We start from the raw sequence: 13853 nt of genomic DNA on the forward strand, positions 1-13853 counted from the left end.
TCAGTATTGCCACTGCTTTATACATCTTGGATATCAATCCTTTATCACAGGAGTGGTACTTAAATATTTTCTCCTGCTCTATGGGGGTCTTTTTCATTCTGGTCATAGTTCCTTTTGCATTGCAAAAGTTGCTTAGTTTGATCTGGTCCTATTTATTTTTTTGCTTCCATTTGCTTGGTCAGTGGAATTAGATTCTTTTTTTTTTTTTCTTTTTGGGTCACACCTGGCGATGTACAGGAGTTACTCCTGGCATTGCTCAGGGAACCATATGGGATGCTGGGATTCAAACCCGGGTTGGCTGAGTGCAAGGCAAACGCCCTACCTACTGTGCTATCGCTCCAGCCCCAGAATTAGATTCTTGAAGATACCTCTAGCTTAATTGCCACAAAGTGTTTTTCCTTTATTTTCTTCTGTGGAACTTACAAGTTCAGATCTGTTTTTAAGATCTTTAATCATGGGGCTGGATTAAAGCACAGTGGATAGCACAGCGGGTAGGGCATTTGCCTTGCATATGACCGACCCGGGTTCAATTCCCAGCATCTCATATGGTCCCCCGAGCACCGTCAGGAATAATTTCTGAGTGCATGAACCAGGAGGATTCCCTGTGCATCACCGGGTGTGACCCAAAAAAGCAAAAAAAAAAAAAAAGAAAAAGAAAAAAAGACCCAAAAACTTTAATCATTTGGATTTGACTTATTTGTATGGTGTTAAGAGAGGGGTCTGAATTCATTTTGAAAATATGTATATTTTTTAATTTCAGAGACCAGTTTTTCCAGAACCATTTGTTGCAGAGGCTTTTCTTGCTTCACTTCATACTTTTTGCTTCTTTATCAAAGATTAACTGTTCATATACCTGCAGATCTCTCTTTGGTTTCTTAGTACTGTTCCATTTAAGAGTCTTTATTCCAGTACCACACACTCTTGATTACTATAGCTTTATAGTACAGTTTGAAATTGGGGAAAGAGAAGTTACTTTGTTGTTATAAATTGATAATTTCTAATTGTACAGTTTGAAGTTGGCGAAGAGAAGCTACTATGTTGTTATAAATTGATAATTTCTGATTGTATATTTTATGTTTATTAGGTGGCATTTTATATTGTAGAATCTTTCAATCTTCCACTCTCTACCTCTTTAAATTGTTTTATTTTGTATTTTATGTTGTCAGTCTTAAGATTATTGCTTAATATTAGCCAGTGTATATATATATATGCCTTTCAGAATCAACTCATGAATCCTTTTGATATGATTTGATAGTTTTTAAAAAACCATTAATTCCCTGTACACTCAACTGTGATGCAATATTTTACCTGAAAAATCAAAGCTGGCTGTATCTGCATGAAATACATCTATAACAAATAGGTATAGATATAGCTTATATCTGTGTTGTAAGATAAAAGCAATTCCCTCTACTTCACTTTGCCTCTCTTTGCTCAGTTAACTAGCTGATTCTGAGCTTGTATTTGATCTTCTATCCCTGGATAATTTATTTTGCATTTTTGTTGTAGTAGTTATAGTACAATGTCTGATTGAGATATAATAGGTCAGGAACGTAGGAATGTCACTACTTCCTCATCATCTTCAAGAGTTCTTTCAGGCTCCATGAGTAGCTTTCAAATTTACACTGACTAAATAGTTAACTTCTTGAAGCTTGCATTAAAGTTTCTTACTACCAAGAACTAAGATTTCCAGATTTCTTTTGTTCGTATTTTGTTTTGGTTTTCTTAAAAGACTTTATTTTATTTAACCCCCTACCCCCAGTTCCTCTTTAAATTTAGTGCTCTCGGGTGTGCCAAGAGCCACAGAGATAGTAGAGTGATTCAGGCTTGTCTCAGAAATAATTGGTACAGAACCACTGAGAACATCTTAAACACCATTCTAAGTCCAGCATTACGCACTCGGTAACTAATTGCTGTCCCATGTAAATCATCATCATCCTGTTGATTGTTGATTTTCTCGAGAGGTCTCAGTAACGTCTCCATTCATCCTAGCCCTGAGATTTTAGCAGCCTCTCTTTCCTTGTCCTTCCCAATGGTGTTGGTGCCGCATTTGAGGCTCTTTCAGGGTCAGGGGAATGAGACCCATCATTGTTACTGGTTTTGGCATATGAGTACACTACAGGGAGCTTGCCAGGCTCTCCCAGGCGGGCAGAAAACTCTCCCTAACTTGCCAGGTTCTTGGAGAGGGAGAACTAGGCTATAAGATGTTGCACGGCCACTGGGAGCTTGGTCTTATAGTCTCTGGATGTTGGCCATTGATGGGATTACATTGCACCAGGGGCAGTTTCTGGGTACTGGAAAATGGGGGATCTGGGCGGAAGAGGCCCAGTCCAGTTCTGAGCAGACTTGGAGATCTCAGCCCCGGGTCCCGCACACCTGTGTTCCTCTGCCAGTTCCTTCGTGCATGCGGCTCGTCCGAATGTGTGGAGAGGGGGTATTCACTATTCAATAATTGTGATTGATGAAATAAAATAAATGTCATAAATCATTTACTTCAACAAAGTAATTAGGCCACTTAGTTTCCTGTATCCAAAAGGCATCATCTTCCCTCAGGGAAGAAGGTTTTTTCCTTTGGTACCAACACATTTAATAATTCTTTTTTTGGATTGTTTTTGTTTTGGGACCACACCTGGAGATGTTCAAGGGATACTCTTGGCTTTGCATTAAAGAATCACTCCTGGTGGGCTTGGGGGAGTCATATGGGATGCTGGAGATAGAACCCAGGTTGGCTGCATGAAAGGCAAGCACCTTTGGTTGTACTATCACTCCAGTCCCAAATTTAGTAATTCTGATTAATTTTTAAGAGCTTTTTATTAAAGGGAGTATAAGAACAAACGAGTCACTTTGTCTAATCCTAAATGGACATAATAAACACTGTACAGGTTACATACACATCTAACATTCACATAACAGATCCAGACTATGCTAGAAGCAATAGCTGGGGTAGTTTGTTATCAGCTTAAACATAGGAACCCAAGGAGCTGACAGAAATGAAGACATCTTTTTCCAGATTCAAGCTTGGTCTTTTGTCTTAATTTTATCCAATCTACCTTATTTAGATTTCCAACTGTCCTTGAGACTACTAAATAGCAATAGCTTCTTTCTCTCTCTATCTCTCTTTCACTCTCCCTCCGCCCCTCCCTCCTTCCCTCCCTCCCACCCTTCCTTCCACTCTTCCTCTCTCTGCAATACTCAGATACTCTGGTTACTCCTGGCTCTGCACTCAGCAATTACTTCTGGCGGTGCTTGGGGGACCATACGGGATGCTGGGGATCAAACATGGGTCAGTCGCGTGCAAGGCAAATGCCCTCCCCACTGTATTACCACTCCAGTCCCCAAACAGCTTATTCCTAAAGCATGTAACTCACTGCATTTTTAATGGTACAAGTGAAAAATTAATATGCAGTGGTTAGTAGGCAAGAAACTATTTTTGACCAAGGTGATACTCCTTACTCAATTTATATATACTACTAGCAAGGTTTATTATAATCATTTATTCGTCTCACCCAAATAGTATCTCAGAAGAAATGATTTAAGATATTATTTTACAACATTATTAGTTTATCCACTCACCCAAAATATTTCATAGTGGAGGACAAAAAAAGTTAGAACTCTAATACAGTCTGGTAGATTATGAAAGCTGGACCTCCTTCCCCCCAAAAAACCCAAAACAACCCCAAATCGGGAAAAAGACTCTGAAGGGTACAACTATATAAAGAACAGTTAAATACAAAACTAGAGAAGAATTTTTAAAAAATGGAAATTAGAAAAGACACAATAACTGAGAACAGATCAGATCACAATTGTTTAATAATGAGACATTTAAGTATGCCTTATTCTTGAAAATAGGAAGTATTTCAGTGAAGTTAAATGTTTTAAAGTACCAGGAAAAATTTTAAACCAACCAACCAAAATCAAACGACACTCTGAAGCACTATAAAGCAGCAAAGTACTTTTTGCAATACAAATAGCCAGTTCCGAATTTGGGTCCATTTTGTGATAGGTTGAAGTAACAATTAAAAATAAGTAAATAGCATAGTTTTGGCTTTAAGCTACTGAATATATAACTGATTAAATATGTCAGTTAAAATATGTGCATTGGAAGTTTTGGTGCTTAGTCATCCATAATAGTATAAAGTGGTAAGATTTGGGAAAATGTTGCTGTGAATTATTATAGTTTTAATTATGTTTAGCTTTGTACTTGTTTATAAACTCAACTTATTATCAGTTCATTGAGTATATTCCCACCCCCCAAAATGAAGTTACTGACAGTAGAATTCTTTCTTTCTGACCCATTTATTTTTTTAATTAATTAATTAATTTATTTTTAGTGAGTCACAGTGAGGGTACTGTTACAGATTCACACTTTTTCGTGCTTGTTTTTCCCTCATGCAATGTTCGAGAGCCCATCCCTCCACCAGTGTCCATTCTCTACCACCAATGAACCCAGTATCCCTCCCACCCCCTGATCCCACACCCCCCACCCCACCCCGCCTCTGTGGCAGGGCATTCCAATTTGTTCTCTCTCTCTCCTTTTGGGTGTTGTGGTTTGCAACAGGGGTATTGAGTGACCATCGTGTTCAGTCTCTAGTCTACTTTCAGCACACATCTCCTTTCCCACGTAGGATCTCCAATCACATTTTACTTGGTGTTCCCTTCTCTATCTGGGATGACTTTCCACCAACATGTGAGGCCTGCTTCCAAGCTATGGAGCCAACCTCCTGGCATTATATACTACTATTCTTGGGTGTAAGTCTCCTACTCTGTTATTTTCTATTCCACAGATGAGTGCAATCTTTTTATGCCTGTCACTCTCTTTCTGGCTCATTTCACTTAGCATGATACTTTCCATGTTGATCCACTTATATGCAAAGTTCATGACTTCATCTTTTCTAACAGCTGCAGAGTATTCCATTTGTATAGATGTACCAAAGTTTCTTTAACCAGTCATCTGTTCTCGGGCACTTGGGTTTTTTCCAGATTCTGGCTATTGTAAACAGTGCCGAGATGAACATATAAGTGCAGATGTCATTTCGACTATACTTTTTTGTTTCTCCAGGTTATATTCCCAGAAGTGGTATTGCTGGATCAAATGGAAGCTCAATTTCTAATTTTTTGAGTAGTGTCCATATTGTTTTCCAAAGGGGCTGGACCAGTCGGCATTCCCACCAACAGTGTAGAAGGGTCCCTTTCTCTCCACATCCTCTCCAACAGCGGTTGCTTTTGTTCTTTTGGATATGTGCCATTCTCTGTGGTGTGAGGTGGTATCTCATGGTAGTTTTGATCTGCATCTCCCTGATGATTAGTGATGCAGAGCATTTTTTCATGTACCTTTTAGCCATTTGTATCTCTTTCTTGGAAAAGTTTCTCTGACCCATTTTTAAGTGTTTTTAGTTCGGTTTGTTAGGTTACTTGACTTTTAATACAGTAAATTTAGCTATAACTGAATTTTGTGAAGCAATTGAAGATATATCACAGTGTGATCTCCCTTGAGGGGGGTAAGGGCAGGTTGGTTAGAGAATCGCATTATGGTCCCAGCTACTATCATAATAAACCATAGTAAACATCGTTTTTGTAATGTTAACAACATGCTTTGAACCTGCTGGTTAATTACAGAGAACGAAAAACTATTATAAAATTTGTGTATATCTGTGTTTTCACATATGAACATATATAAGCATTGCTTACTAAGTTGTTTATTTTTAGATTCTGCCTGACTCAGATACAATTTATTACTATTTAGAAAAGTTTTAGCCTAATCTGAATAGTTAATCCTTATCTTTTTTTGTAAAATTTCTTTCTGCTTTGTTATAGTTACTAACATTTTATCCGGCTTTTTGAGATGTAGTAGACAACTTTGTTCTATTTTCTCTAACAGTTGGAATAGTAATAGAACTATAGAAAGGAAGAAGAGATTTTGTGGCATGGAGGGAGTTGAAATTGTTCCTCTGCTTGCCTTAGCTCCTTTCAGAGGGAAGGAAGGGGAAGCCTCCCAAACAATTCTGGGGTGGAGATGGGGCCTAGGAATCATTGGCGATATTCTGCAAACTGGCCATCCAGGTCAGTCGAGTGCCTACCAGTGCTGTGCTGCATTGACCTACTATGTTGGGGACCATGAGGGCCATACCTAGTGGTGCTCAGGGAGCCATGCAGTATAGGAGATTGAACTTGGGGCTTTGTATATGCAAGTCACGTGCTCCTGAACTATCTCCCCAGCACCCACTTAAACTATTTTGGTGATGAATTCATAGAGATCTATGCTTGATATCCTTCTATAGGCCAATTCTTTTCTAATAATTGTCTTTCATGGGAATGGTACGCACCAAGAGCTTTAACTGAGGGCTATTATTTTCATATATAACGGTAAATTTTAAATGACTAACAGTTTAATGTGTTTTACTTTATGAAATCATTATAAAATCTGAAATTAAAGCATTTTACTTTATGAAACCCATGTAAATAATACCATAAATACCCACATTACATGAGAGACTGTTTACTCTTTTGTTCTTGTAAATTCCTTTCTGTCTCTTTATGAATATTTAACTCTTGTGACCCTCAAATGAAGTTCACTGAAGGGGCCAGATACTAGACATTTCATTGATTACATTTTTCATCAACAGTAATCAGCCAAATGACAAGGTTCCTACCTACAAACAAGTGGTTCAGTGTGCATCAGAACTACTATTGTAGCAGTTCCCATACTTATTTGGTCTACTGCCATTTCAGACAAGCAAATTTCTGGAACTCTGCTTTGTTTAAAGTTTTTTTTTTTTTTTTTTTTTTTTAAAAAACAAACCCTCTCATTTGTATCCAACAATAATACTTTACTCTTGGATATTCTGACCACTCTCAGGGGCGGTGTTGCCCAGTTTGGGAAACACTGATACACTGATTCTATACGGTTTTTTAAACTGCAGTATTTAGGGCCCAATTCTCTGACATGCTTGATTCCTCAGGTTTTATCAACTTTCCAAATCTGGTGATGTTGGTTCACTGGTCTCTCAGAGTTATCATTTAAATGCAACAGAAGAGCTGTAGCTATAGAAGGGCACTTGCCTTGCATTCAGTTGACACAGTTTCCATCCCCAGCACATTTGGTCCCCCCAGCCTCACCAGCAGTTATTCCTTTTTTACCTTTTTTGCATGCACCACAGCTTTTTATTTTATTTTCTTAAAATTTATTTATTTTATCGAATCACCATGTGGAAAGTTACAAAGTTCTCAGGCTTATATCTCAGTTATACAATACTCAAACACCCATCCCTTCACCAGTGCCCATATTCCACCATCAAAGACCCCAGTATACTACCCAACCCCCACCTCCCCACCGCCCATCCCCGCCTGCGTTATTGGTAAATTTCACTTCATTTTCTCTTTACCTTGATTACATTCCATATTTCAACACAAAACTCAGTATTGTTAGGGTTTTCCCCCAAGAAAGACAGCCCTACTGCCAAGGAAGCATTTGATAATTAGTTTTCTGTTGCTGAGAATGGAGAGATATGAAGTCCTGCTGTTTCAAGTATGTAGAATTTTTTTTTTCCTCCTTCCCTTGCCACCAAGTTCATGCCTGCTTAATAAATAGTCCTCATACTATGGCTGACGCCACGCCGCCTGACGAGAAAAAAGGATATTTCCGGTCCTCGGCCGGCATGGGGCTATGGCTTAGTTCACAGTCTAGAGACATGGCTGCAAGCAGTTTCTGGAACCAAAAGTAGTCTAGTTGGCTTCCGGATTCTGGTTGATCAGCAGCAACGCGACCGCACAAAAGTGTGGCCACTCGGGTCGAATCTCGGCTGAGCATGCGCTGGTATCGGCCTGAGACTGCCCAAGCGTCCCGCTGTTCCAAGTACATAATTTTTTCCCCCTCCCATTCCCGCACCTCTAAGTTTGTGCCTGCTTAATAGACCTCATAATATGGTGGACGCCACACCGCGTTTCTCCCCGAAAAGGGAAAAGAACCGAGAAAGGAGGATATTTCCTCTCCTTGGCCGGCGTGGGGCTATGGCTTAGTTCACAGTCTAGAGAAATGGCTGCTACTTTGATTACCTTCAATATTTCAACAAAAACCTCAGTATTATTGTTTGGAGTTACCAGCAGTTATTCTTGAGCACTGCTGATTCAGTACAAATAAACTACAGCAGATTCCAGTTCAGATCAGTTTTGAGACAAGTGGTAATTGAAAGGATACTGGATAACTGCAGAATTGCTTAGAGTACTAGAAAGGAGACTTAAACCAGGTGACTGTAATATATATCTTTGTCCCAGATGAGGGCACTGTGGGCTAGGGGCCAGAGCAATAATACAGTGGGTAGGGTGTTTGCATTACTGTGGCCCACCTAGATTCAGTGCTTGGCACCCCATATGTCCACCTCCTGAGCCCCATCAGAAGTGATCCCTAAATGCAGAGTCAGAAGTAATCCCTGAGCATAACTGAATATGCCCCCCAGGGATGGGAGGGGAGGAAGCACAATGGGTTAACATAAAAAGAAAAAATACAATGCACACAGATAGGTAAAGGAACAAACATGATAACCTCTCAGTATCTGTATTGCAAAATTGCAAACAGAGAGAGAGAGAGAGAAAGGAAGAGAGGAGGAGGGGAGGAGTGAGAAGAGGAGAGAACTGGGGACATTAGTGGTGGGAAATGTGCACTGGTGGAGGGAAGGATGCTGGATTTGTATGACTGAAACCTGACCATAAACACAACAGCTCTGTAACTATCTCTTTGTGATTCAGTAAAACAAAAACAATGGCAGCACAACTTGTACTACTGAGCAACCTATATTGTACTATGTATATTGACACATTCTTCCGCTGCCATTAGCTGTCAAAGTGAATTGAATGCAGTTCTTATTTCTTGGTATCACAGGGTTCAAAGTCTGGGATAGGTGTTATTAGGTTGGTAACCCTTGGATCTTTTATTCCCTCGTTTTATGGGAGGCTTGAAAAACAAAAATAATCTGCTTTTTCCAACTTCACCAGAATTAAAGTTTTTCACCATAGAGAAATTCATTAATGATTTGAACTTCCCTATTATGTATATTTTTGATCATATACATTGGGAGTTGGTGAAGAATGAGATCAAATTAATCTGTAAAATAGTTCTAAATATTGAAATTTAACAGCACTTTTTGTTCTTGATTTCCTTTTTGATTTTGGGCCACCCTCATTGGTGTTCTGGAGTTATCCCCAGCTTGGTGTTTCGAGTTGCCTGGAAATGCTTAGGAGATTATGTGGTGTTTGGGATCAAACTCAGGACTTTAAAGTGCCGAAACACTTTTTCTCGGAGGTATGTCCCAAACCTCATATTTTGGTTTATGTATTTGGGATATACCCAGCGATGCTGTGGGCTTACTTATGGCTCTGTTCTCAGGGATTACTCTTCATGCATTGCTGGGGATTGAACCAGGACTAGCTGTGTGCAATCCAAGTCCTGTTCTATCACTTGAGCCCATATAAGCCCCATTTTAAGATTTTTTTTTTTTTGGTTTCGTTTTTCTGTGTTACAAAAGCAGAGTTTACTTGTAACAAAACCATATGGTTCCAGAAAAACTAACTTATTTACTCTCTGGTCATTTCTAAAAAATGTCAGCATTTGATGGAAATGTGATACTTCTGTTTAAGTTTTTTAGTCCCTGTTGGAGAACTATATGTTTATATAACCAGATTGTCTCTCTGGAAAAAAGATTGAAGGCAGGGGCTGGAGAGATAGTACAGCAGGTAAGGCACTTGCTTTGTTTGTGGCTGGCCAGAGTTTGATCCCCAGCACCCATACGTTTCCCTCATCCCCCCCGCCCCCCCCAAAAAAAAACTGCCTGAAGTAATTCCTGAGTGCAGGGCCAGGAGTAACTCCCTGAGCATTTCTGGGTGTGGCCCCAAAAGAAAACAAAATTTGAAGGCAAATAACAAGATAAACGTAAAGATATTTGTCGAATTACTTAGAGACTAAAGCCTATGGCTTTATTTTATTTATCTTCAGAGAATTGACATCATGGATGTCTTGAGCACACAGCTATGACCATGACTAGTTTGGTTGTCTTTGCCATATAATAGTTATTTAGGACCCATCCATATGATTTGTGGTAGCAGTAATCAGTGCCCTGGCATACTTTATTCGTGGCATTATCCTCCCTAATTTTGCCTCCCTGAAGGCATTATCCTTTTATTGTTGTGGAGAATGAGACAAATTCAGAGATACCCACTTGGGTGTTGAACTCTTGACAGCTTTTACCACATAGATCTTGGAGCTAGCATGGGGATTTTTCTATTTAATGTATAAATTCTATTTACAAACGTGGAGTAGAAGAGAGACTTAGTAGGTGGATGGCCTGACACACATTATTAACCATACTTTCTCTGACATGCTATTTATTTATTCAGTTCTGAAGAGTTTATTTGGAAGATTGATTCTTCTGCCCCACTTAACCTCAACTGAAATCATTAGTTCCTTTCCTTTTCATCCCATTCAGCTATGGTAGGTCTGGTCTAAGAACTTCTCATGTAGACATCTGGTATCTTTGTTCTATTTTATATTCAGCTAGCTTAGCCTCATAGTGACGGAGGTCTCCGGGTATTTGTATATTAGTAGTTATTCAGCCCACTTCTAATATATACTTTTTATTAGAACAAATCACGGAAATCAGGGGAAAGACAAATTTGGTGTGGGGGTATTGGTAATGTCCATTGCAAAGGAGCATATGGGGCAAAAAAAAAGTCATTTTAGCCATCTTCAGAAATCATGCCATATTGCTGTTTTGTCTTCCCGAACTTATGGATCTTTCTCATTTCCTCTGTTGTCCTTTCTTATTTTAATTCTGTTACTCCTTAAAAAAAATTGTCTTAGTCCAGGGACGTTGCTCCTTAGTAATGCTTATATCTTTCATGTACAAGAGCTGGGCATTGAAAATACAAATAAATACAGAAATAAGAGCTTTTTAAAAGTTGTCAAGTTGTCTTTTTTTCTCTCTGCTCGCTTTCACATTTTCTTGTTTGGTTGCATATTAGAATAAGAGAGTAGTGTTTTGGAACAATCTGCCCTGGTATTCTGATGTTACTCCTTATCAAGAAGATGAGACAAATTTTATGTGAAAAATTTAGCTTGTTAATATTTGCCATGTGCCAATGCGTTTTCTAACATGAATGGTAAAACACTTTCTGCATTCTTTTTTCATTATGCCATCACCTTTAGCTGAAATTATGCTGTTTATTCCTGGAGATTTTTAGTATCTAGTTATCTGAACAAGGAGAAGAGAAAAGTTCCCTACCTGTTTCACAGTGTGAACAATGGTGGAATTGTCCCATTAAATGTCATTTTTTTTGTTTAGTGACGTTTTTACCACATAATCACTACCATCACAATTGGTTTTTAAGTAATACTGGCAGACACTAGAAGAGGGAGAATTACACACTGGTTCTTTTCAAGTGATGGTCAATCAGGATGCTTAAAAATCTGGAACCTAAGATTAAAGGGCCAGAGCACAGGTCCTGAGTTCCATCCTTAAGCACCACTGGGGATTGGTTTGTAACCCTAGTGACCTCCACAGTTGCAAGACCCAAGCACTAACCCAGCAGACGAGCACAGCTTGCCTGAGTATTATTGGAAGTGGTTGCTGTACCCCTGATTACTTAATGGAAGCCCCCTCCCCTCTTTGGAACTATAAAAAGTTTGAGTCTATAAATGCTGAGACTATGTAATAAGAAATGGGGTCGGGGGTGGAGGAAAAGGAAAACTTGGAAGAAAAAAGAACTAACTGTTTTCAGATAATTTGGGGTCATTGGGGGAAAATGACACAGCTGTTTCAAAATGGAATAGTCTTAGGACCAACTAGGGAGACAGCTCAATGAGCTAGAGCCCGCCCTGGGTTCAATTCCTGTCACCATGTGGTCCACTGAACACTGTCAAAAGTCACCTTGAACATTGAGCCTGGAGTGGCCTTGAGTAGAGCTGGGCAAAACAGAAAACAAGAAAAAAATAATCTTCCTTTTGAAATAATGACTTTTTAGTTTCTGGCATTGTTTGAATAGAAGTCATCAACCAGGCTAAAGAAGAGTTTCTGTGTGTTGAAAGAATTCTTTTTAGATCTATTGCAGTTGATGATTTTATGACTCTTCAGTTGTTAAGCTGTCAGGAATGAATGGTTGTTTGCTTAGAATTAGAATCATGCAGTGGGGGGTGGAGGGATGGGGCGAGAGTTTGCTTTTTTGCACCACACCCAGAGGTGTTCAGGGCTTACTCCTGGCTCTGTGCTCAGGATCACCCCTGCTGGGGCTTGAGTTACCAGGGATCCAAGCCTAGTCAGCCACCTGCAGGCTAAGTGGCTTGCCTGCTGTATTATCTCTGACTCCCTTTCTTGTTTATTTTGGGGCATACTCAGTCATTCTGAGGACTGCTTCTGGTTCTCTGCTCAGGTTTGTGCCCAGTAGTGTTTGTAGGACCATTTGGTTCTAGGGATCGAATTGCCCAGGTTTCCTTTGTGCAGAGTATGCACTTAAGTCCTTTGAGCTATTTTCTCCTGCTGTTACATTTTTAAAAGTACATTTGAAAAGTAATATAAATTTTTTTTTGTTCTACAGGATTTAAATACCATATATTCTTATCTTCATGGAATGGAAATATTATCAAATCTCAGGGAACATCAACTTAGGTAAGTGTGCTACAGTGTTTCTGAAGGAGCATGTATTATGGTGTTGAAATTTGTATAAGTAGGTGCAGAGGTCAGATTATGTAGGGCTTTTTGTAGGCTAAGCATAGAAATTTGCATTAACCATGAACCTTAACATCCAAGGGTCAGTTTTGTCATCAGTAAAAATAGGGATAATGAGGTGATTTGTTACAGTATTTTTAGGATTAAGTGAAAAAGAACTAAAACAGTGTGCTCAGAGTGCTAGCCAGTGTAAAAACAAGTGTAACCATTTTGTAGTTCATTATTAATATTTTTGGTTCATTATTAGTATTTGTGTCAGATATTCAAAAAGGGAAATGTTAAGATATAATGTATTAAAATGGAAAGAATAGAACTTTTTATTTGGTAGCATTAGCTTCCTTCCTTGAATAAGACTCATAAACTTACAAACCTCATTTTCCTTTTTTTTTGTTTTTTTTTGTTTGTTTGTTTGTTTGTTTTGGGGCCACACCTGGCAATGCTTGGAGGTAACTCCTGACTTGGCACTCAGGAATTACTCCTGGCTTGCTTGGAGGACCATATGGAATGCCAGGGATCAAACCCAGTTCTGTCAGATGCAGGCAAACACCCTACCCTTTGTATTATTGCTCCACTCCCTCATTTTCCTATTTTTGACAAAGAAATATTTGACAAAACTAGGACATTCAATAATACTAAAAGTATTTTAAATATTTTAGTATTTTAACTATTTTTAATATTGCAGGCATATTTATGTATTTAATTTTTTAGACTGCAAAATGTATGCTTTTACAACATACAGAAGAGCATTATTTAGAGTACATTAACAAGTTATATGATGTACATAGGAATATTATACTTGTTGCCCTTAATTTTAGTTTGTTACTGAAATTATTGCATTTTATGCATATATTTCAAAACTCTGTAAATAGTGAAAATACAGAGATAAACCTGACTTGTTAAGATAATAAAATTTTTAAGCAAAATAAAGAATTTTTTTGCTGTTTAATATTTTAGATTAATGTCTTCAAGAGCGCGCTATGAGAGATACAGTACTAATCAAATTCTTTTTTGGTAAGTATCTATGTAATTAACTTGTTAATGGCTTCAGTGTTTTATTTTTTGTTTTTGTTCTATACTCTGCAGTGCTCAGTTTATTTTTGGGTCTGTGTTTTAAGTTTTTACTTTTAACATTGAAATTTATTTGAT

General features: G+C 38.5%; 1 protein-coding gene across 7 annotated transcripts in view; it reads left to right on the forward strand.

The window, feature by feature from the left end:
- Window positions 1-13853, forward strand: part of RAPGEF6 (Rap guanine nucleotide exchange factor 6) — a 187462-nt gene that overhangs the window by 18249 nt on the left and 155360 nt on the right. For all 7 annotated transcript variants that reach the window (XM_055143032.1, XM_004609838.2, XM_004609836.2 and 4 more), the window contains exons 2-3: window positions 12577-12647; window positions 13662-13718. In XM_055143032.1, coding sequence (XP_054999007.1) covers window positions 12577-12647; window positions 13662-13718 — 128 coding nt within the window. The remainder of the gene's footprint in view (window positions 1-12576; window positions 12648-13661; window positions 13719-13853) is intronic.

This window comes from Sorex araneus, chromosome 6 (genome assembly GCF_027595985.1).
Source record: "Sorex araneus isolate mSorAra2 chromosome 6, mSorAra2.pri, whole genome shotgun sequence".
Taxonomy (NCBI): domain Eukaryota; kingdom Metazoa; phylum Chordata; class Mammalia; order Eulipotyphla; family Soricidae; genus Sorex; species Sorex araneus.